This window comes from Chiloscyllium plagiosum, unplaced genomic scaffold (assembly GCF_037043375.1).
Source record: "Chiloscyllium plagiosum isolate Xiang-an unplaced genomic scaffold, Cpla_swu_hap1 HiC_scaffold_23, whole genome shotgun sequence".
In the NCBI taxonomy this organism is placed as follows: Eukaryota; Metazoa; Chordata; class Chondrichthyes; order Orectolobiformes; family Hemiscylliidae; genus Chiloscyllium; species Chiloscyllium plagiosum.
Genome location: NW_028270161.1, coordinates 18,786,818 through 18,812,704, shown reverse-complemented (window position 1 = coordinate 18,812,704; position 25,887 = coordinate 18,786,818). Strand labels below are relative to the sequence as shown.

Here is a 25,887-nt window from a genome sequence, read left to right as displayed (position 1 = left end):
TGTTTCTGTCAGGCACGGATACTAGGACCCGTGGCACAACCTTAGAATTAGAGGGGGTCAATTTAAAACTGAGGAGACATTTCTTCAGCCAGAGCGGTGGGCCTGTGGAATTCATTGCCACAGAGCGCAGTGGAGGCCAGGATGTTAAATGGCTTCAAGGCAGAAATTGATAAATTCTTAATCTTGCAAGAAATTAAGGGATACAGGGAGAGTGTGGGTAAGTGGCATTGAAATGCCCATCAGACATGATTGAATGGCGGAGTGGACTCGATGGGCCGAATGGCCTTACTTCCACTCCTATGTCTTTTGGTCTTAGTTATCATTTAAGGGTCAAGGGGAAAATCACAATTTTCTTGATGTTAAGATTCTGATCCTTTTCCTTCCCTCTGTATTTTTCCTCTTTTCTCAGTAATGTCCACATTACAAAAGGGAGTAGAAAATTCTCCCCACTGTTTCAAAGGCAAAGGAACAATATGAATGCAAATATGGATGTTGGAAACTGGCTGAGTTTGATTGTTAGACATTACCATTCTGAGTTAGACAGTCAGATGAATGCTCAGCTTTTGATGGTGTTGGTCAAGGGAAGATGGTCAGCCAGGAGACATGAGGAACTCTGAATGATTCATTGAATAGTGTCAGGGGTCTATCACAGCTTTTAGAACTGATTGATAGACAGGGCTTCACATTAACATCTCACCTAAGTAATGGAGCGTACATTCATTGTGCTTGAAACAATGCACAGTATTGCACTAGTCTTTTCCAGTGATAAATATTATTACATGGGTAGTCGTCAAAGGGACTGCACATCGAAAACATGACTGAGTATAGTTGCAACATTTTAAAGGGTATATTGCTGAACAATATTGCCAACTTCTGGAGTGTTTAACTATATTCAGTGGTCAAGTTGTAAAACAAGGAATAAACCTTGACCTTCTGCTTCGAAGATGAAGGCACTACCGATTGAACCAAGTCTCAATTAGCCTCACTGTCAAACGAGCCCCAGTGGTAGTATATGCACCTTGAATCAGAAAGTTCCGTGTTCAATATTTATCCTTCTAGCCAGCATCAGTAGAAACAGATTATCTGGTTAGTACTGCATTGCTTTTGTGAGACTTTGCTGTGTACAAATTAGCCAGAACTTTTTCTGCGTTTCAACAATTCTAAGTTGGCTCTAGAGGATTTTGGGACTGTTTTGTAAGACAACGTAATTGCATATTATGTTTAGTAGGGTTAGAGAGGAGAAAATCAGTGAAGTCTGTGTTTGTGTGTATGGTTAAGGTGTATGTTGAATACTTTGCCTACAATATGTATTCTGTGCTGACAATTAAGAATTATCTGATTATCTACAAAATTAGATTTCAGTAAGAGGTAACTGTTTTAAAAAGGAGGGGAAGGAACAAGATGGTGGAAGGGAAAAAAACATCTTCAAATAATAAGAGCATAGTAAATGCTGGCTACAAGACTGTGAAGGTTACTACAAATGCACTGAAAGGTCATTCTTGACACTGGCAGTTTTAAATGTTGCCAATATGCACACAATGCTTTGTAGAAAGGAACAGCCTGATCCAGTAATTCAATACCAGAGACATCAAAGCCCTCTGAAAAAATACACTCCTGCGTCCTTATGCTTTTACTTCTTCAGAGGTGACTCACTAAGGCAGCTAAAGATCTGGCTGACAGAAGGAACAATTAAGTATAGGATTAAAAAATTAACATGAACACAGTTCTTCTCTACATTAATGTTGCACAGCCTCATAAGTGCTTGTTGCAATTTTAAAAATTCTGCTTGCCAACAAAAACATTATTCTGTTAATCAGCATTAAAGGTGTCTTCTTCATTGGAAGTAGTGGCCTGGATTGAATGATCAAAGCTTTGACTTTGAAAAAAATTGGCCATGAAAACGTAATCATCTCTGGTGTGGTTTCCTCTTTCCAAGGAAGTTAAAATCTGGTAACAACTTGAGGTCATGTCTTGACATTAAGCAGTATTTTAAAAATTCATTCATGGGACGTTGGCATCCACGTTGGCTAACCAGGCCAGCATATATTGTCCATTCCAAGACATTCGCCAACAGTATTGCTGGATCACAGCACGGTGGCTCAGTGATTAGCACTGCTGTCTCACAATACCAGTGACCTGAATTTGATTCCAGCCATGGGTGGCTTTGCACGTTCTCCCAGTGTCTGCATAGGTTTCTGCAGGTGCTCTGGTGTCCTCCTACAGTTCAAAGATATGCAAGTTAAGTGAATTGGCTATCCTAAATTGCCCTGTAGTGTCCAGGGATGAGCAGGCTCGGTAGATTAGCTATACTAAATGGTGGGAGGCTGGGCCTAGGTGGGACGCTCTTCAGAGAGTTGAAGACCCAATGGGCCACTTTCTGCACTTTGAGGATTATATGATTCTATGGGTCAAAATCCTGGAATTCCCTCCCTCAAAGCTACATGGATTGCAGCAGTTCAAGGTGGTAACTCATCAAGGGCAAGTAGGAGCAGGCAATAAATCCTGGCCCAGCCAGTGATACCTACATCCCACAAGTGAATCAAAAAACTAAACCAGATGACAATGGCTACTGTCGAACTCATGTTTGAACCAGTGTCACCAGAACATTAGTCCAGGTTTCTGGATTATCAGTCAGGTGACATTACCACAAAGCCACTGCCTTTTGTATCGGTAAGCACATAAAGAACACATCATAATGAAAAAATTCACACATTTTAGGAGGGAGTTAAAATCATGATCACTTTCGATTGACATTTTTATTAGCAAAAATAAATATCATGATTGGATTACAATAGAGACTAAAATAAATTTTTAGAAAAAAAAAGTTTACAAAAATGACAAACATTTTATAATATAGTTAGGGTTAACATTTCACAAATAGAAACTTCTTTTCAAAGCAGTATGTTAAGCAGCAATTATAAGATTAGAGCACCATTTAAAATACTGATATAACTCCTTGAACAAGATTTTTCGATACTTTTCTGGCAGGACTAAATGTGGAAGTGGAAGATTTTGATAAGTCAAGATTGGAAAGAGATTACAGAGAACCTTAAAACAGTCTCAAAGTGTTAATGCTGAAGTTTTTGTATAGCTCCACCCACAGACATACAGTACAGTCTGTACAGGGAGTGTTATGATCCAGTCAAATCAGGTCCCAGACAAAAATCATATTTTGATTTGTTTTGGTGTTAACAGATTGGTCTCTTACTGAAAGATAAACACAAGATTAGATTGGTTTAGATTCCCTACAGCTTGGAAACAGGCCCTTCGGCCCAACAAGGCCACACCGACCCTCCAAAGAGTAACCCACCCAGACTCATTTCCGACATTTACCCCTGACTAACGCACTTAACACTATGGGCAATTTAGCATGGCCAATTCACCTGACCTGCACATCTTTGGACTATGAGAGGAAACTGGAGCACCCAAAGAAAAGCCATGTAGGCACAAGGAAAATGTGCAAACTCCACACAGATGGACAGTCGCCCTGTCGTCCCATTTCCCCCCTTCAGTCGAAGGAAAATGCTCAGAGACACAGTAGTTTTACACATCAGTTGAAGCAAAATGTTCAGAGAGACAGTAGTTTTACCTCCATCTTTATTCCAGGCCCTGAAGGGAGCGAGAACGATCACTTATGTGTACAGAGACATGAGTTCACAGTCTTCTCTGGAACAGCAGTTTCTCAATGAACTATATAGACATTTTTCAGGGAGGAGCATCCAGATAAGGCAACATACATATGAATTGGGTGACCATTACAATCAACGAGTATCAATGGTAAAAATTAAGCCATCTGCTGTTACACAATGAATAACTGGCTTCTCTTAATAAATACTTTTCATCTTGCTAACTGACATTACATACTGAATGCTACCTCATCTTGTTAAATGGGTCTATATAATGAATGCTTTTCCAACTTGTTAACCCATTATCTTGCCTCCAGCACCCCATTAACTATAAGTTCTTATCTGATCTGATGCATGCTCAGCTGAACCTCATGTTTCACAAAACTCAGAACTCTTTCCCTACCCGCTTATACCTATACACATTCTCATTCCCTCCTTTTATCATTTCATGATAACCAACGACACTACCAGCTTTCAAAAGACTCTGACAGCCAGTATTAAGCAAGTTATTGACACACAGCATACAATGATTATAAACAACAAAAATTACTAGTCTATTACAGTAGTTAGAGTTTGAAGAATCCTCCCATGTGGAAAAAATTCACCAGTAAATTTCTTAAATACACAGTCATTAGTGACCACTCCATCCCCTCCAAATCAGGTGGAAACGAGCCAGTTCTCCAAAATCTCTTTCAGTAAAGTCCAACCTGAAAACAAAATTCAGTCTGCCATTGCACACCACTCCACAGAGAAATCTGATTTATTGGATAAGGGAAGTTAAATGTTTCACAAACCTAATGAGACTTCCGTCCTTACAAAGATGCTTCAGATGGAGGATATCAGCGCATCTGAGTGTGCAGTGCAGCAGCTGCAACTGCGGGCTAGGAGAATGCAGCATTCTTTGCTGCTTCTGCTCCCACTCTTCTGTTAAATGTAACTAAGCCAACTGGCTGTTGTGATGTTAGCTTGACCAGTAAACCTTCATATCCCTTAAATGATCAAAAGACAAGGTAAAGCTCACGTGGTTTAATGTTTGTAGGAGGGCCACTGACAAAAAGCATACTGACCTCCACTTCACTGTTGTTAACTTCACTTTGCATGCTCATGACTGGGGAGCTGATTGAATCTGTTGGATCAGGTTGTACTGGTCCGAAGGCATGCTTTACCTAAGAATGGAGAAACTCTAGAGATGATGTTAGCTGCTGAAAGTATCTTTGCATTTCCTCTCTCATTTCTTCCTTACTGGTTGTCAGTATGAAGACAGTCACACATTTAACTACACTAAATTGCGTCTGCCTATTTCAACATTCTCAGTCGTCTTGAAGTCTGTTACTCTGTTCAATATTTATGACATTATCAAGTTTATACAATCCATAAATTCCTAAACTGTACTGCCGAAACAATTCAGTCATTTGTAAACAACAATCAATGGTCCTAAAATCAAATCCTCTGGAGACCCCATTCAGGTTATTCAAAAATTATTTTCCTTTAACAAATTGATACTTGGCTAATGTGAAAGCTGTCAAGAAAAGTATTTCAAAAGTCTGGAACAGCAAGAAAACAGCAAAATGATTCCTGTGCTTTAGCAATTGAAGAGGCAGTTTCAGTTCAGATTTAAATCTCAAATATTTGTGGGAAACAAATGCTGAATATTTTAAAATATTTTCACCAGATGAAACTTCCCAAATGAAATAGTCAAAATTATGGTGGCAATTTTGGTAGAGATCAACATTCTTTGACTTTGCTATATGAAGAGGGCCAATAAAGTCTTTAAAATAATTGACAGAATTTAAACAGCTCAGCCTCAAGTTCTGATACTCTCTAGAATCTTAAAACATCAAATTAAAAATACTCTTCTTTTTGTGAACATTCTGCACTAAGATATTTTAATACAATACTCTCATCTGGCTAAAGCATGACCACTGACAACTGTTTTTTTAAAAACAAACACTGTAGAACTTCAAACAAATCAGGGGCACAAGGCACTCAATCAGCTTATTTTAAGGTGACAAGTTTGATCATTTTAAAAAAGGACATCATGTTACAATTTCAATGTAAAAATGAAATCTGCCCCATTACATAGCCCACAGAACACATTGAATTGAGATCCTGATTCAAAAAGGCAAAATAGTTACTTAAAAGGATTTTCTGAACCTGTAATTTAACAAACCAAAGTTTTTCAACACTCACAGCATGGCACAATGTACATTGAAACTTTTCCTTTTCAACCCAAGTGTTAGTACAACCTTAATTTCAGTGTTTTCTCATTTTCTTTTAGCATCCTCTCACTGAACTTACACTTACAAAAAGAGAAAGACCTCGCAGTGGACCACATGACACCACAATCCAAGCTACTCTCTTCCTCCAGAACAGAGAGTCGTTGAGCTGCAAATTTTGCCACTAATCCCGTTCTCACTTTACTCCTCATAGGCATTCGAACCTCGTTCAAACACAGTGAGCTTGAACCTCAGCACAGTGCGGAGGACTTGAACCTTAAATCAATCCACCCAGTAGACTCGAACACCTGTACCACGCAGAGGACTCGAACCTCAATCATACCGCCCCTCCCACCCAAGGGGACTCAAACCCTAGTACAATGCAGAGGACTCGAACCTCAAACACAAACCCCCACCCCAGTGAACTCGAACCCCAGTATTAAAGTACAGATTTGAGATGGCGCAGGGAATCCCTTGTGGACTCAACCTATAAGTCTCTCATGGTTTGTCCAGGAGATCGTACTCTTTGGGAGTCTGGAATAAAAAACCTCTTACGGACAGTTTAGTTTATTTTAGTCATCCCCTTTATTTACTAATAGCATCACTGTTACACCATAACACTGATACCTATAAGCTAAACTAACAGAGTTCTAATAACCCAGGAGAGTAGGATATCAGCTCTTCGTGAGCTCTAACAGGCTACTCTGTAAGTCTATAGACTTTCTCACCAGTACCGGCAGAGGACTTGAACCTCAATCACACCCCTCCCACCCTAGGGGACTCTAACCCTAGTACCGTGCAGAGGACTCAACCTCAATCACACCCCCTCCCCCGAATGCAGCACAGAGGACTCTTAATCTCTACCTGCCAGTGCACTTGTGAAACTGTGTCTCTTGACTGAACTAATTACCGTTAGAGGAATCCATAGAATAGCAAGTGATTGAATGTCTCCAGCACACAGGAATATCGAGAGGGACCAAGGTTTAAAATCTTATCTTGTGGGCCCATCTGCCTCAAGTCACTATGTTCCGGGCGGCCGCTGACACTGTCCGTTCGTAACTATTCGTTTGGATCCTGCTGACTGTGCCAATATTGTTGTCCCGCTTCTCACATCAGTCGAAGCAAAACGCTCAGAGACACAGTAGTTTTACCTCTATCTTTATTCCAGGCCATGGAGGGAGAGAGAACGATCACCCATGTCCACAGAGACATGAGTTCACGGTCTTCTCTGGAACAGCAGTTTCTCAATGAACTATATAGTCATTTTACAGGGAGGAGCATCCAGATACGGCAACGTACATATTAATTAGGTGACCATTACAATCAATGAGTATCAATGGTAAAAATTAAGCCATCTGCTGTTACACAACGAATAACTGGCTTCACATAATGAAGACTTTTCACCTTGTTAACCCATTACCCTTGACTCCAGCACCCCATTGTTAACTATAAGTTCTTATCTGATCTGATTCATGCTCAGCTGAACCTCTTTTTTCACAAAACTCAGAACTCTTTCCCTGCCTTCTTATACCCTATACACATTCTCAGCCCAAGGCCGGAATTGAACCTGGGTCCCTGGCGCTGTGAAGCAGCTGTGCTAATCACTGAGCCACCGTGCTGCCTTAAGTTGCAGTTTTTGCTTTACCAAGAAAAAAAGAAGTTTTTAACAAAAGAAATGAAGGTACAATAGAAGAAAGCAAATCAACTTGTAATACAAATTTGAAGCTTTTAAAACACAATATAAATAGAATTCCATTAACTCCAAAACATTGTAATGATTTGAAAACACATCCCTGTTACAGTACCCAAAAACAGCACTTGTATAATACTCACACCAGAGTGCCTTTTTTCTAACATCTTGGTGGCTTAATTCAATTGGGACTGAAACCTTCAGACTGGAACTGCAGATAGCTTCCTCCAGGAGTTATTATACACCTGCTTAAGCAAACTCAAATTAAAAGTAACCTCTTTATGGTTTTATCCCATCACTTCTGGTTTGGGACTAACATTTTGATAAATCAAACAAGGGTAGAACTTATACAATTAATTGTAGGGTTCTGTGTAGTGCTGTAGAACAGAGAGACCTAGGGGTTCAAGTATATAATTCTTTGAAATTTGCATCACAAGTAGACAGGGTGGTTAAGACAACATTTAGCACACTTGCCTTCATTGCTCAGACCTTTGAGTATAGGAGTTAGGTGTACTTTTTGAGGTTGTAAAGGATGTTAGTGAGACCTCTTATGGAGTACACTGTGCAGTTCTAGTTGCCCTGCTATAAGGACATTATTAAACTGGAGAGGGTTCAGAAAAAAATTTACCAGCATGTTCCCAGGAATGGAGGCTATAAAAGTTATAAGGAATAAAGAGACTGAGACTTTATTCACTGGAATGTAGGAGGTTGAGTGGTGACAGAGGTTTATAAAATCATGAGTGGCATAGATAAGGTGAATATCAATAGCAAAGGTCTTTTAGAGTAGGGTGGGGTGGGAGTTAAAAAGAGGGCATATTTTTAAAGGTGAAGGGAGAAAGTTTTAAAAAGGACATCGGGGCAACTTTTTATTAAAAGAAACAGAGTGGTACATGTGGAATGAACTGACAGAGGAGTGGTGGATGCAGGTACAGTTACAACATTTGAATAAGTATATGAATAGGAAAAGTTTGAAGGGATATGGATCAAATGATGCAGGCAAATGGCACTAGTTTAGACCATAAGACATAGGAGTGGAAGTAAGGCCATTCGGCCCATCGAGTCCACTCCGCCATTGATTCATGGCCGATGGGCATTTCAACTCCACTTACCCGCATTCACCCCATAGCCCTTAATTCCTTGTGACATCAAGAATTTATCAATCTCTGCCTTGAAGACATTTAGCGTCCCGGCCTCCACTGCACTCCACGGCAATGAATTCCACAGGCCCACCACTCTCTGGCTGAAGAAATGTCTCCGCATTTCTGTTCTGAACTGACCCCCTCTAATTTTAAGGCTGTGCCCATGGGTCCTAGTCTCCCCGCCTAACGGAAACAATTTCTTAGCGTCCACCCTTTCCAAGCCATGTATTATCTTGTAAGTTTCTATTAGATCTCCCCTTAACCTTCTAAACTTCAATGAGTACAATCCCAGGATCCTCAGCCGTTCCTCGTATGTTAGACCTACCATTCCAGGGATCATCCGTGTGAATCTTCGCTGGACACGCTCCAGTGCCAATATGTCCCTCCTGAGGTGTGGGGCCCAAAACTGGACACAGTACTCCAAATGGGGCCTAACCAGAGCTTTATAAAGTCTCAGTAGCACATTGCTGCTTTTATATTCCAACCCTCTTGAGATAAATGACAACATTGCATTCGCTTTCTTAATCATGGATTCAACCTGCATGTTTACCTTTAGAGAATCCTCGACTAGCATTCCCAGATCTCTTTATACTTTGGCTTTATGAATTTTCTCACCATTTAGAAAGTAGTCCATGCTTGTATTCTTTTTTCCAAAGCGCAAGACCTCGCATTTGCTCACATTGAACTTCATCAGCCATTTCCTGGACCACTCTCCCAAACTGTCTAGATCCTTCTGCAGCCTCCCCACTTCCTCAGTACTACCTGCCTGTCCACCTATCTTCGTATCATCGGCAAACTTCGCGAGAATGTCCCCAGTCCCTTCATCCAGATCATTAATATACAACATGAACAGCTGCAACCCCAACACTGAACCCTGTGGGACACTGCTTGTCACCGGCTGCCATTCCGAAAAAGAACATCTATTCCCAACTCTCTGCCTTCTGTCAGACAGCCAATCCTCAATCCATGCCAGTAGCTCACCTCGAACACCATGGGCCCTCACCTTACTCAGCAGCCTCCCGTGTGGCACCTTATCAAAGGCCTTTTGGAAGTCTCGATAGACCACATCCACTGGGTTTCCCTGGTCTAACCTACTTGTCACCTCTTCAAAGAATTCTAACAGGTTTGTCAGGCACGACCTCCCCTTACTAAATCCATGCTGACTTGCTCTAATCCGACCCTGCTCTTCCAAGAATTTAGAAACCTCATCCTTAACAATGGATTCTAGAATTTTACCAACAACCAAGGTTAGGCTAATTGGCCTATAATTTTTCATCTTTTGTCTTGATCCTTTCTTGAACAATGGGGTTACAACAGCGGTCTCCCAATCATCCGGGACTTTCCCTGACTCCAGTGACTTTTGAAAGATCTCAACCACGCTTCCGCTATTTCCTCAGCCACCTCCCTCAGAACTCTAGAATGTAGCCCATCGGGGCCAGGAGATTTGTCAATTTTAAGACCTTTTAGCTTTTCTAGCACTATCTCTTTTGTAATGGCAACCATACTCAACTCAGCCCCCTGACTCCCTTTAATTGTTGGGATATTACTCATGTCTTCCACTGTGAAGACTGACGCAAAGTACTTATTAAGTTCTCCAGCTATTTCCTTATCTCCCATCACTAGCCTTCCAGGATCAGTTTGAAGTGGCCCAATGTCTACTTTTGCCTGTCGTTTGTTTCTTATGTATTGAAAGAAACTTTTACTATCATTTCTAATATTACTAGCTAGTCTACCTTCATATTTGATCCCCTCCTTCCTTATTTCTCTCTTTGTTATCCTCTGTTTGTTTTTGTAGCCTTCCCAATCTTCTGATTTCCCAGTGCTCTTGGCCACTTTATAGGATCTCTCTTTTTCTTTGATACATTTCCTGACTTCCTTCGTCAGCCATGGCTGTCTAATCCCTCCCCGGATAATCTTTCTTTTCTTGGGGATGAACCTCTGTACGGTGTCCTCAATTATACCCACAAACTCCTGCCATTTTTGCTCTACTGTCTTCCCTGCTCGGCTCTGCGTCCAGTCGATTTTCGTCAGTTCCTCTCTCATGCCCTCATAATTACCTTTGTTTAACTGTAACACCATTACATCCGATTTTGCCTTCTCTCTTTCAAACTGCAGACTGAACTCTACCATATTATGATCGCTGCTTCCTAAGTGTTCCCTTACTTTAAGATCTTTTATAAAGTCTAGTTCATTACATAGCACTAGGTCCAAAATAGCCTGCTCCCTTGTGGGCTCCGTGACAAGCTGTTCCAAAAAGCCATCCTGTAAGCATTCCAAGAATTCCCTTTCTTTGGATCCACTGGCAACATTATTTACCCAGTCCACCTGCATATTGAAGTCCCCCATGATCACCGTGACCTTTCCTTTCTGACATGCCTTTTCTATTTCCCGTTACATGTTGCGCCTCTGGTTCTGACCACTGTTAGGAGGTGTGTACATAACTCCCATTATGGTTTTTTTGCCTTTGTGGTTCCTCAATTCCACCCACACAGACTCCACATCATCCGACCCTATGACATTCAGTGCCATAGATTTAGTTTTGTTCTTAACTAACAAGGCCACCCCGCCCTCTGCACACCTCCCTGTCTTTTCGATAAGTTGTAAGGTTTAGCTTCAAGTCCTGAACCCCCTGCAACCATGTCTCTGTGATGCCTACCACATCATAATCATTCACGATGATCTGTGCCATTAGTTCATCTACTTTCTTACGAATGCATTCAGGTAAAGTGCCTTAATGCTAACATTCTTATCATTAGAGATATTGGAAGTCATAAGATGTCCTAAGTTATCCTTCCTTTTTGTTGTATTCCTCATCTGCCTCAAGGTTAAATCCACCTGCATATATGCTATCCTCCTGCTTATCTTTCCATTTAACTCCATACTCCCTGTCGCTTTCACTTTCCCTTCCCCCCAACTCAGAAGTTTAAAGTCTACTGACCACCCTATTTATCCTCTTCGCTAGAACATTGGTACCAGATCGATTCAGGTGGAGACCATCCCAACGGTACAGATCCCCCCGGTTCCAAAACTGATGCCAATGCCCCATGAAATGGAATCCCTCTTTCCCACACCAATCCCTAATTTTCTTATCACTATGCCAATTGACACGTGGCTCGGGCAGTAATCCGGAGATTATGACCCTTGAAGACCTGTACTTCAATTTCCTTCCTAGTGCTTGATAATCCCCAAACAGGTCCTCCACCCTAGCTTTGCCTATGTTGTTAGTCCCAACGTGGACCACAACAACTGGATCCTCCCCCTCCTGCTCCAATATCCTTTCAAGCCGGTCGGAGATGTCCCGCACCCTGACACTACAGTAGTAGAGTCTCGGGTTTAGCCACCTTGCTGATATATATGGTCACTGCTTTCCTTCCCAGCTGCCACTCTGGTCCACGTCACTTCCTCCGCTGCTCCCACTCCTTCTCCACTGCTGCTCGCACTTAAAATGGCTGTTGGCGTCGAAGGGTGAGTATTTATACTCACTGCTTACCTTCCCGGCTACCCCTCTGGTCCCTGTCACTTCCTTCGCTGCTCCCGCTCCTTCTGCCCGCTACCGGTAAGTAATTTTAATAAAAACTGCCTTACCTTATCTGCAGTCTTCCAAGTTCGTCCTACCTCCGCTGCTGCTTGCACTTAAGTTTAGTTTGGTAACATGCTCGGCATGAAATAATTGGACCAAAGGATCTATTTCCATGCTATATGACTCCATAACTCTTCACTCTAAAATGATCTAGTTCACTATATCCTTCATTTCTCAGGAGCACTGCTTTATAAAGCTACCCTATTTAAAACACTTCACAGGGCTGCTCTAACTCAGTAAAACTGAAAAACACACTCTCTAAGCTTTGGGTTTTTCCCTTAAACTAAAAACATTCACCTGACCTAACTGGAGTTTGTTTTTCTTGGTCAGTTTTAAAACTTGACCAATGTATACAAAAAGCTATTCATTATAAAGCCAGGCCTCAAAAATCTTCATAAAACAAAGCACCATAGCTGCAGGCATACCTACAAAATTAATTATTAACCTCAGGCACACAGAGGGAAAAAAAAGTCTCTCAAATCCAGAATCCAAGAACTCAAACCTGCAATAAATTATATGTCTATGTATAAAAAGATGTATAAATCACACAGTTTACATCACAGAAGTTAGTTGGCTCGAGCTTTATGTTCTAGCTTTTTGGGTCAGTTAGTCTTACCTTTACTGTTAACAACCATGTACATTAGTTACCCCAGTATCTCTTAGGAAATACCAATGTCTCTTAAGTGTAATATGATAATTAGTCTTAAACTAAAGTCACCTATTATTAGTTATATTGTAAGAAATTACTTATGACTCAAGTATGTGCTAATTTGGCTAACGATGTTTACATGATTAATCCTTCACCACTTAATAGTATTAAGTCCCATATTATAAAAAAATGGCAATATCCCTGTCCAAAGCAGCTCCTAGCAGAACCAGGAGAGAGCATTTCTTACAACACTCCACATTACAGCTTATGATGGAGCTTAGGCTCAAAGAAAGAAACTTCTTGATTTCTGCACTTTCTGTACATGTGGGCTCAACGTTGCTGTCAGCTTTGGGAGCAGTGATGGGGAGTGGTAACAGTTTCACTAACATTACTGTAGAAAATCAGGGTCAAAATAAGCTGATTTTTTTCAATTACTTTTCAATGGGATGTGGGCATTATTGGCAAAGCCAGCATGTGTTTTCCATCCTTAACTATCATACACTCCTTCATTTGTCAGAAAGTGCCCACAAGAAATTTCTGGTCTGCTGCTGTACCTTTGAAACTCCATTTGCATATTTAACCATTTGTAGCTGAACAGTCTAGCTCACAGTTATATTTCACCCTAATGGAAGTGTGTGTACAGTGCTGTAGCCTTGACAGTCCACACCATTTTCAGTGTGTTTGTGTCCATCCTGAAAGGTTTTTCCCAAGTCTTGGTTGTTAAAAGTCTTGCATTATAACTGAATTTGGAATCTACCAGGTCAGTGTAGTTACAATTGTGATGTGCTGTTGAACTATCTGCTCTATAATCTGATATCTTAGTTGTTCCACTTCAACTAAAAAAATCTTAATTTCAAAACAGAACAGTACAAAGACTGGTCCTCAATAACAGCTGTAATAGCATCTGGTATCAGCTGTAAATGAGGTGGCTGCCAGACATTTACAATAGGAGCTACATTTCCTTGGCGATGAAGCTGTTTGGAATGTCCTGAAATTGTGAAAGCCTACATAAATATACGTTCTTTCTTTCTTGTAAACTTAACTGTAGAGGCAGTTATCTATCCTGTTCACTAACCTCCCCCCCCCCGATAAATCCACTGTGGTTGAAAGTAAAACACAGTCCAATGTGGATAGTAACTGAGCAACAATTAAGCAAGAAAAACAAGAAATGCTGAAACTACACAGCATTGACAGTCAGCAGGAGAATGGACAGATTGTGACATTTTGTGTGTGATGCTTCAACGGAACTGAAGAATAACACAGGACAGGCATTTGATAATGTTGAGAAACACTGGGAGAAACTGGGGAGAGACAATGTAAAAAGGGACTACAAAAACAAAATCAAAAACCTGTTAGATGATCTAAGGAATAATCAGTGAGGTAATGGGGTAAGGCATTTAAAGAATAACATATTATTCATATAATTAATCCTAGGGCAAGGAAATTGGACCTCAACAGCACTGTATTCTGCCAAAGAATTCTTTATGTCAAATGTCAGTACATCTCCCCATTATCTGAAGATCACTTCATTCACGTACCACCCACTGCATGAAAAAGTTGCCCCTTAGATCTCTTTTATATCGTTCCCCTCTCACCCTAAACCTATGCCCTCTAGTTCTGGACTCCCCCAGGGAAAAGACTTTGTCTATTTATCCTATCCATGCCCCGGAAGTGGTGGAGGCTGGTACAACTGCAACATTTAAAAAGGCATTTGGATGGGTATATGAATAGGAAGGGTGTGGAGGGATATGGGCCAGGTGCTGGTAGGTGGGACTAGATTGGATTGTGATATTGATCGGCATGGACGGGTTGGATCGAAGGGCCTGTTTCCATGCTGTACATCTCTATGACTCTATGTCATTTGAATCCCAGACCAACCTGATACAATAGTGGTCATCTGTGGAGCAGAGAAAAAGACACTGAACACAGGAGTGTCTCTAAGGCTATAATCATTTCTTACGTTTCATACGATGGTTCAAAAACCACATGTTTTGCTGTCACAATCTTTATTACTGTCATTAGAACCTCGAAATGAGCAAGTTGTGCTGCATCAACTTTAGCTCAGCCCATTGAGGATTGTACCTTCAGCCCTACCCCAGATATTTGAGCAGTACTGTTCAACAAGGAACTGGTTAAGTATGTTATCCAATACTTAGGTCTCAACAAAAAAAACTCATTTATTCACACGCTACAATTGCACTTTCCAAATTTACAATCTTCACTACCAAGAAAAGCAAGGGCAGTAGGCACATAAGAACATTACCATTTACAAGCACTCATCCAAGCCACATAAGCACCATCTTAATATGGAACTACTCTCATTCCTACACTGCCAGTGGGTGAAAAATTGGGAAATTTCTCCCGAACAGTACTGTGGGTCTGCATACACCATATGGACTTCAGAAGCTCAAGAAGGAGACACATCACAAATTTCTCAAGTACAATGATAGGCAACAAATGCTGGCCTTACCAGTAGAGCTCACTTCCACTGTATGAATTAAAAAAAAAGTTGTTTCTACTGCCATCCTGGGCAGAGCGCCTAAGTGAGAAATGTTCCCACATCTACCTGCATTACAAGAGCAGACACTTCAAAAGGCACTTAATTGGCAGTAAATTCTGCTTTGGCTTTATAAACTGCTGTATTAAATTTCAATATCTTTTAACTTATTCTCAGGAGATCATTACATTTAGTATAACAATTACAACTGCTGACTAATTTTGTCTTAAACGCAACAGGAGAATACTCAGCTATCAGCCTCTCATTGTTTAGATACATGATATAGAGGTACCAGTGTTGGACCAGGGTGGATAAAGTTAAAAAATCAGAAATTTAAAAAGTGACAGCTCAGACAATGCATTAAAGATGTGAGGTAAGAACCAGTCTAACTCAAAATTGGGATACAGAGACTCTAATGCGCTGAGATGTCACTTGCTTTATAAAACCTTTAGTTATGTCGAGATTGCCTTAAAAGTAGTTCTGGGATTTACATATTAATCAACAAAAACCTGCAACCTATTCTAAAAGATGAAAGACTTAACAGCCATCAGGGTTTGTTCAATATATTGTTTCAGTAGCTATAAATTCTGCGTCTTATGATCCTGCTCCAAAGCTACCTGATAAAGCAGCAGTACTCCAAAAGCTAGTACTTCCAAACAAACCCTTTGGATTATACCCTGGTGTTGTGTGATTTTTAATTGTACAGATAAAGACTGCAGTTAAACTAATACCAGTTGAATAACTCTAAAACATCAACAGAATAGCAAAGCATAACGTCCAACATTCTGGAAGAGCGATTTTGAACGCTGGGGGAGGCGAAACAACAAGAAAGTCTACACTTTCCATCACATTGTCGACCTAAACGATATTCATCGAGATCAGCAGATGGGATTCTAGGATATGTAGTTTCCTGCACACTCGTCTTTGTACGACTCAGATGGAAAGGAATTGAACTACCCAGAAACCTTTGCGCAAGGATTAACAGCCAATGAAATACTTTGTGGGAAATGTAGTCCTTCTGGCTTGCATTATCGGCGCAAATAGTAAGAATGGAGGTAGAAAGAAACTACAGCACTCTCAGGGGTGGGGGCAAGAGAGGAGGCGGTGGTAATAAAGTGGCGGCGCGGGGCATGCGCAACGTGAAAACTGTTAGTGCAGCGACAGAGAAGCAAAGCTGGAGTTTGAGAGGAACGGGTGCGGTTGGGGAGAGCGAGAAGGCGCGCTCGGCGATTTAAGAAAAAAATGTCGCTTCAGGTGGTCACAGCAAAGATGGCCGAAGTGGAATTGAAGGAGGCAGTTGTGGCCTTGGATAAGGTGAACGCTGAGAGGAAGAACGTTCAAACAAAAGACGGAGAGCCCACGGCGACGAGCTCAGCGGAGGAAATCAAACAGCATCATTTGCCACCACTCAGCAACACCATGCCGAAGGACTCGAAGTCGGCGATGAAATCCACTGAGGCCACACAGAACGGAGACACTTTCAACGCCGACGGCACCGTCATGGAAGCCCCACGGACCGTGAAGAAGGTGAGGGGAACTGAACCTGACCGGCAAACTCTACCATGACCACTTACCGCACTCACTTCCTTGTGATTTTCCGACTTTAATACTCCTCTAGCAATCCAGAATGGGGGGTGAATATTGTTTGTGTTTTTTTTGTGGGAGGGCGCGCGGGAGAGTGAGTAAGTAAGCTTGTGAGAAGGCTCTTGCCTCCTTTGTGGAATATTAACTGCCGAACCGCCCGCTTGAATTAAACGAGTGCACGGGCCCCCGCGCGCGCCAAAGGGGGCGGGGTTTCGGGAGCACGCGTGGCAATGACATCATATCAATCCACCTTCTCAATGAATCAAGCAAGGAAGAAGCCATTCTGCCCATCGTAAATGTGCCAGCACTTTGAAAGAGCGTCTCGGTCATTTGCGAAAGAAAAAAGTTTCTTTCAACTATTCTCCTTGGAGCGTCTGTTATTGAATCTTCGGAATCATCGGTCCGATTATTTCTAGTCTCTGACGTGGGCACGCACACCCGTGAATTAATTGTCCTACAAACCACTCAGTAATGCCAGAGATCTGGCTTCATTGGCTTGCTAAGAATCTAAACTATATTCTGGGATACAAAGGATGATAAATAGCATACATTTTATCGGAACCTGGTTTGGCCATTTAGCCCATCCAGCCTATTCCACCATTTAGTTAGATCATGGCTGACCATCAACCTCAATGCTATATACATGCACTACTATCTCTACATCACTAGATGTCATTAGTGTCCAGAGATCTTCTGATTTCTTCCTAAAGTGCGCCCAGTGATTGATCTTGTGCATCCTCCAGGTTAGTAAATTCAGTAGATTCACCACCATCTGAGTGAAGATATTTCTCCTCGTCTCCGTTTTAATAATACTACAAGATGGAGGAGCAGATGTAGGCCATTCGGCCAGCTCTGCTGGCTGATCTGTTAATCCTCAACTTCACTTTCCTGTCTATGCCAGTTAAGATGGCAGCAGAGTAAAATGCTTCAAGAAGTGCCGCTGCTGGCCAGGTCCTTTTCCATTTTCTTTCTTTTTTCCTCTTGCAATTTTCCTCCCAACTTTTAACAACTTTAAGTTCTTAAACTTGGAATGGAGAACAAAGTCAGAGACCAGCCTGTGTGGGCGACAAGTTACAGTTGCAGTAGCAGCAGAGCGTCCACAGGCCAAGTCCCAGAAACAAATAACGGCTGGAGCGGCAGCAGAGCTGGGAGCCATGTCATGGCCAGGGCGGGTGCCTAGCGAGCTCAGGCCATCCAAGGTGATGAGTCGTCGACAGAGGTCAGTGCGTGGGTGCACCGTGGCCTCTTGTTTTGAAGCCAGCTGGGCACTGACCTAATGAAAAAGGACTATAACTTGAGTACTTCAAAGTTACCTTTTATTTTCATTTTGGATTTTTTTAAACTTTGTATTCCCATGCTAATCTTTTATTTTAAACTATTTCAATTCTGTAACAACACATAAAAGTATCTGTACCTAGGTACCCTGTACCTAAGATGGCACTGAGATATTGCAAACTTTTCACTGCACTCGTTCAAGTGCATCTGATAGTAAAGACTATCCTTTTCTCTTCTTTTCTCCACAACCCTTTATTCCCTTACTGTTTCAAAATCTATATCAGCCTTGAATATGTCTAATATCCCCAGCCTCAGCCCCCTGCAATAAGAATTCCACAGATTCGCTGTCGTCTTGAGGGACGAAATTTGTCATCCTCTGTTTAAATGTGCGACCTCTAACAATGAAGGAATGGTGGTATATGTCTAAGTCAGGGTGGTAAAATGGCTTGGAGGGAACTTGAAGATGATTGTGTTTCCATGTTCCTGCTGCCCTTGTCCTTCTAGATGGAAGTGGTCATGAATTTGGAAAGTGCTGTCTGAGAATCTTCGATAAATTTCTGCAGTGCATCTTGTAGATAGCTTACACTGCTGCCACTGAGTTTCAGTGGTGGGGGGAATGGATGTTTGTGGATGTGGTATCAGTCAAGTGTACCGGTTTGTTCTGGTTGGTGTCAAGCTTTGTGAGCTGATGGGGACTTTTCCATTACACTCCAGACTTGTGCCTTGTAGATGGTGGGACAAGCTTTGGGGGTAAGTTACTTGCCACAGTATTCCTAGCCTCTGACCTGAGTTTGTAGTGAGTCCAGTTGAGTTTCTGGTCAGTTGTAACCCTCAGGATGTTGATAGTGGGGGATTCAGTGATGGTAACAAGGTGGCTCAGTGGTTAGTACTGCTGCTTCACAGCATCAGGGACATATGTTTGATTCCATCCTTGGGCAACTGTCTATGTGAAGTTTACATATTCTCCCCCTGTCTGGGTTTCCTCTAGGTGCTCTTGTTTCCTCCCACAGTCCAAAGATGTACAGGTTAGGTGGATTGGCTATTGGGGTGTAGGGCTATAGGAATAGGATAGGGCAGTGGGACTGAGTGGGATACACTATGACTCAATGGGCTAAATTGCCTGCTTCTACATTGTAGGGATTCTATGATTGAATGTCAAGGGCCAATGGTGATTTTGTCCTTCATTGAAGATAGTCATTGCCTGGCATTTGTTACTTGTCACTTGTCAGCCCAAGCCTGGATATTATCCAGATCTTGTTGCATTTGAACATGCACTGCTTCAATATCTGAGGAGTTGCGAATGGTGCTGAACATTGTACGTTCATCAGTGAACATCTCCACTTCTGACCTGAAGATGCTTGGGCCTTGGACACCACCCTGAGGAACTCTTGCAGAGATTTCCTAGAGCTGAGATGACTAATTTTCGACAATGAGGATCATCTTCCTAAGTACCAAATATGACTCCAACTCTGGAAAGTTTGCCTTCGGATACCCATTGATTCCAGAAAGTCCTTGTTGGCCACACTCTGTCTAACCAGCCTTAATGTTAAGGGCTGTCACTTTCACCTCAACTCTGGAATTCAGCTTTTTGTCCTTGTTTGAACCAAGACTGTAATGAGGTCAGGAGCTGGTCCTGGCTGAACCCAAATTGGGCATTGTTGAGCAGGTGCTGCTTGATAGCATTGTTGATGACAACTTCCATTACTTTACTGTTGATTGAGATTAGACTGGGGCCGTAATTAGCTGATTTGTCCTGCTTTTCATGTATAGCACTCACCAAGTTTTCACACTGTTGGATAGATGCCAGTGTTGTAACTATATTGGAACAAATCAGCTAGGTGAGCAGCAAATTCTGGAGCACAGCCAGAATGTTGTCAGGACCCATAGCCTTTGCAGTATCCATTGTTTCCAACCATTTCTTGATATCACTTAGAATTGAACTGGCTGAAGACTGGTAGCTGGGGACCATGGAGAAGGCCCAGGATGGATCTTCCACTCAACGTTTCTGACTGAAAATTGCCGCAAATGCTTCAGTATTATCTTTTGCACTGTGCTGGGCTTGGCCATCATTGAGGATGGGGAGATTTGTGGAGCAGCTACCTCCAATAAGTTGTTTAGTTGTTCACCACCGTTCTTAACTGGATGTGGCAGGAATGCAGGAGCTTAGATATAATTCGTTAGTTGTTGGACTGGTTAGCTATGTCTATCACTTGCTGCTTTTGTTATTGCCATGCAAGTAGCCCTGTTTGGTAACTTCATCAGGTTGACACTATATTTCAGGTATGCTTTGTGCTTCACCTGGTTTGCCTTCCTGCACTTTTAAGTGGGGGATATGCCAGGCCATGAGATCGCAGATTGTAGTGGAGTTCAGTTCTGCTGTTGATGGCCTATAATGCCTCATGGAAGCCCGGTCTTGACTTGCTGAATCTGTTTGAAGTCTAACCCATTTAGCATGGTGATAATGCCACACAACACGATTGAAGTTATTCTCAATCTAAAGATGGTACTTCATCTCCACAAAGACTGTGCGGTAGTCACTCTTACTGATACTGTCGTGGACATATGCATCTGCAGCTGGCAGGTTGGTAAGGATGCAGTCAAGTTTGTTTTTAACTCACCACCTGCTGCAGACCCAGTCCAGTAGGTGTGTCCTTTCTGACCAGACCAGCCCAATTAGCAGTACTGCTACTGAGCCACTCTTGGTGGTAGACGTTGAAATCTCTCACCCAGAGTACATATTGTGCACTTGCCATCCTCAGCACTTCCTCTAAGTATTGCTCAAAATAGAGGAGTATCAATTCATCAACCAAGGGAGGACAGTATATGGTGATTAGGAGGTTTCCTTGACTGTGTTTAACCTGAAGCCATGGGACTTCATGAGATCTGGACTCAATGGTGAGGACTCCCAGAGCAACTCCCTCCCAACTGTATACCAGTGTGCCAACATCTCTGCTAGTTTTGTCCTGTCGGTGGGACAGGACATATCCATGGATGGTAATGGTGCTGTTTGGGAGGTTTGGGTACGATTTCATGATCAGGCTATGTCAAGCTGCTGCTTGATTGGTCTGTGAGACAGCTCTCCCAATTTTGGCGCTAAGCCCCAAATGTTAATGAGGTCTTTGCAGGGTCTACAGGGCCGTTTCTGCCGTTGTCTTTTCCGATGTCAAAGTCAATCCATCGTCTTTTGTTTCTTTGAAACTTTGTAGCAATTGATGCAACTGAGTGGATAGCTAGGCCATTTGAATGGATAATTGAGAATCAGCCACATTGCTATGGTTTTGGAGTCACATGAAGGCCAGCCCAGGTTAGAATGGCAGATTTTGTTCCCTGAAGGACCTTCATGAATCAGATAGGTTTTTCTGACGATTGACAATGGTTTCATGGTCATCAGTAGATTCCACCATCTGCCAATGCAGGATTTGAACCTGGGTGCCCAAAACATTTAGTTGAGTTTCTGGGATTAATAGTCTAGCATTAATACCATGAGGCCATCACCTCCCCGCCCTCCTAATTCCTTGTTAGACTTCTTTTCCTGCTAGAGTTGGAAAGTGTGGCACTGAAAAAGCACAGTGGAGCAGGAGGGTCCATGTTTCAGGCAGAAGCCCTTCAGGAATCTTTTTCTGTTATCTTTATATTCTTGAAGGGCTCTGTCTGTTTTCAGTTTTCTAAATCTTACGCTTGCCTCCTTTCTTTTAACTAAGCTCTCAATTTATCATTTAAGGTTCTCTAATCTTGTCATCCTATCCTTCATTTTCCTAGGAACATGCTGTCCCAGAGTTCTAGTCAACTGGAATCAAAAGATTTCCATTTGCCTGATATGGATTTAACCTCAAATAGCTGTCTCCTATCTACATATCCCAGTTCCGACCTAATATTGTGGTAGTTAGCTTTTCCCCAATTTAGTACTTTCACTCGAGGAGTACTATTATCCTTATCCATAAGTAAACGGAAACCTACAGATTCATGGTCACTCCCTGAATTGCTCCCCATCTGAAACTTGGACACACACGTGCCACAATACCACTTCTAGAATGGCCCTTATATATCGTTTCAAAGAGCTATCCTAGACGCACCTAAATCCCCCCCCCCCCCCGACCTCAACCCCACGCTCTGGTTCCTGCCTCACTGCCACACTAGTTTAAACCCTCCCAAGTGGCACTAGCAAACCTCCCCACCAGGATGTTTGTGGCAGTTTAGATGCAACCTGTCTTTCTTGTATAGATCCCATCTGTCCTTGAAGACGCTATTGCCTCGTGAAATAACCCTGCCTACTCTGGTCAAATCTGGTCAAACCACTGAAGTGTGGGTAGTTTGATTTTTCTTTTACAAAGTGAACTCCTACAATATGAATTCACTATTTGAAAAGATCATGGAAGCAGTTTGATCTAAAACTTGATTAGGAAATGGCATGGGACTTGTGGGTTGTGAAATCAGGGAAGTTGAGTGAATTCAATAGCTCTTTCAAAGTATTGATGCAGGCACAATGGACCAAATTATCACTTGTTCTTATAAGTGCAAACATTTCTTTCAATGGATGTCAGATTTGCAGTTTTTAAAAAATCTATTATTTCAGCCCTCTGAATAATGAACCCTCTATCTAAAACTCCGATTTGGTTCTTAATTAGTCATTCTGTAAGACTAGCTAATCACAGGGTAGATAGTTTTTTTCTTGGAAGTGATTATACTGAATGAGCTGGCACTACACTCTATGCCAAAGTTTATTGTCACACTGCTTTTCTTTAAAGAGCACAAGCCTGTCCTCAGTAATTCATTTCACTGCACTGTTGTAATAAAATTGATACTCTTTGCTCTGAAGTCAAAATGTTTGATTCCTTGTCCAGCACTGTCAAGCCATTCTAGTGATATGAAAATTTATGTGGGAATGAGCTAATGTTGCAGCTGGTCAAAAATGTGAGATGACGAAAGTAGCAGAATACAATTTGCTTTTATATCCATGTGCTGATGTTGTGTATGTTGATTGAGCATTGAATACAAGATAAGAGACAGAGTGAAGATATAAAACTGTGCTTCAAAAATTCCTAGGATAGCAGTATTTGTACATTTTTTTTTGTGTTGGTCATTTCAACTAAATACAGACATTTCTTATAGGATTTTCTTCTGTTGAAAGTCAACTAGAGGAAAAAGTTTCTTTCACTGCTTCACTGCATTGAGTATGGTGTCCTGGATAGTAGTTGCAAGATGAGAAAATATTTTACTCTGGATTCTGAACCTTTGGAATTCTCTGCCTCCAAGACTGTGGGAGCTCATGTTTTGTGTATGTTTTACATTTTAGATTGATAGATTTCTGATTACATGATATACAAGATTATGAGAATGTATGAATGAACATCTTTTGAAGTGTTTAATCAGCCACTATCACAGCAAATTGTGAGACAGACTTGATGGGCTGAACGGCCCACTGTTCCTATGTTCCTTCCAGGACTGCAGCGGTTCAAGAAGGCAGCCCACAACCACCACCTCAAGGGTAATTTGGGATGGGCAAAAATTCTGGACTAACTGCTGATGTCCGCATCTTATGAAGGAATGAAAGATGTTACTCCTCATAGGAGAATCTAGAACTGGGGGAGCGGTTTAATTGAGGGAATCACCCATATAGGAGGAAAATGCGAAACTTCTCCTCAGGGTGATGAATCTTTTCTCTATTCCAGAGAACTGCTGGAGCGGAGTCATTTTACTATATTCAAGCCTGAGTTAGACAGGTTTTTAACTACAGAGAAATGGTGTAAGGGCCAGGAAGATAGAGTTGAGGATAAAGTTGAATCAGCCATGATAATATGTGGCAGGACAGGCTTGGGAGGCTGGTATCGTCTGTTTCTCTTATTTCTTACATTCTTATATTTTTGGAATATTTCTGTACTTTTCTGATTTCAGCTACATGCTGTTGGCTGTAATACATTGTGGCATGATAGCATTGATTTTCTTGTTCTGCAAGGAAATTTTGATTCAGTTGCAGACAGACTTCCTTGTGGTTCAGACAGGATATATCATTCAGAAAAGTATGTTGCAATAAATAGAGAGATTTCTCAGTAAATCTCTACTTCAGGACAGCAAAATTCTTTCTTGTACTATATTTTCATTTAACCAGTATCCAAACTTGTGGGGCTATAAACCACATCAGATGCTTTCAGTTAATGTAATTTGCTGATAATTACATTAGTTTTGTTTAACCAAGTGAAAGCGAGTGTTTATTATAACACACTTCAAAAGAAGTTGTTAATTTTGGAAGGGAGAACAAAGCACAGAAATTATTAAAATGGAGAAAAAACTGCAGAAACCTGCAACAGAAAGGGACTCTGGGGATACCCGTTGACAAAACACAGAAAGATAGCACACCGGTGCAGCCACACAGACAATCAGGAAGGACAACCGAACGCCGGCCCCAATTTCAAGAGGGTTGAAGTACAAGAGCAGGGAGGTCCCACAGACACTGCACGGCGCGCTGCCGAGACCACATCCGGAGCGCAGAGAACCGCCCTGGTCCCCTAATTCAAGGAAATATATCCTTCAGTGGAGACAGTTCAAAGAAGGTTCACATGGATGATCCCTGGAGGGCCAGTCTCAAGAGCAAAGGCTAAACAAGCTGAGACTCCACTCCCCGAAGTCCAGGAGAACAAGAAGCTACCTCACAATATAGTCCATTTGCCAACTTTTTGCCCACTTACCTAACCTGTCAGTATCTCTTTGTAAACCATTTGTATCCCTCTCACAATCTGCCTTTCCACCTATTTTACTGTTATCTGCAAATTTGGCTTCAGACATTCACTTCCTTCTTCCAAGTCTTCTTTGGGCGGCACGGTGGCACAGTGGTTAGCACTGCTGCCTCACAGCGCCAGAGACCCGGGTTCAATTCCCGACTCAGACGACTGACTGTGTGGAGTTTGCACATTCTCCCCGTGCTCCAGTTTCCTCCCACAGTTCCAAAGATGTGCACATTAGGTGAATTGGCCATGCTAAATTGCCGTAGTGTTAGGTAAAGGGGTAAATGTAGGGGAATGGGTGGGTTACGCTTCGGTGGGTCGGTGTGGACTTGTTGGGCCGAAGGGCCTGTTTCCACACTGTAAGTAATCTAATCTAAAAAAAAAATTTGTGCATAAAGACTTGCACTCTGTTTTGGTTTGTAACAATACTGTAGTTTTCTTTTGTCTGTCATATTGACTCTGGAAGCATTTTCGAGGAGAAAGTGAGGTCTGCAGATGCTGGAGATCAAAGTTGAAACTTTATTGCTGGAACAGCACAGCAGGTCAGGCAGCATCCAGGGAACAGGAGATTCGACGTTTCGGGCACAGGCCCTTCTTCAGGAATTCCTGAAGAAGGGCCTGTGCCCGAAACGTCGAATCTCCTGTTCCCTGGATGCTGCCTGACCTGCTGTGCTGTTCCAGCAATAAAGTTTCAACTCTGGAAACATTTTATCTACTATCTTTTGAATAATTAATTATAGTAGCATTGATAACAGATTCTTGATAACAAATTATGTGTCAAATGATTGGTTCTGCTTTCATCAAACCTCAAACTCTAATCAGTGAATATTGTTATTCCTGAAGAAGGGCTTATGCCCGAAACGTCGATTCTCCTGTTCCCTGGATGCTGCCTGACCTGCGCTTTTCCAGCAA

General features: G+C 41.9%; 1 protein-coding gene across 7 annotated transcripts in view; it reads left to right on the top strand.

Annotated features, from left to right (window-relative positions):
• Positions 1–16,561: 16,561 nt before the first annotated feature.
• Positions 16,562–25,887, top strand: part of LOC122561808 (S-adenosylhomocysteine hydrolase-like protein 2) — a 99,849-nt gene continuing 90,523 nt past the window's right edge. For 4 of the 7 annotated variants that reach the window (XM_087999430.1, XM_087999431.1, XM_087999428.1 and 1 more), the window contains exon 1: positions 16,563–16,924. In XM_087999430.1, coding sequence (XP_087855556.1) covers positions 16,640–16,924 — 285 coding nt within the window. In that variant the 5' untranslated portion in view covers positions 16,563–16,639. Of the gene's footprint in view, positions 16,925–25,887 lie in introns of all 7 variants that reach the window. The other 3 variants (XM_087999432.1, XM_087999427.1, XM_087999429.1) reach the window with 2 other exon arrangements.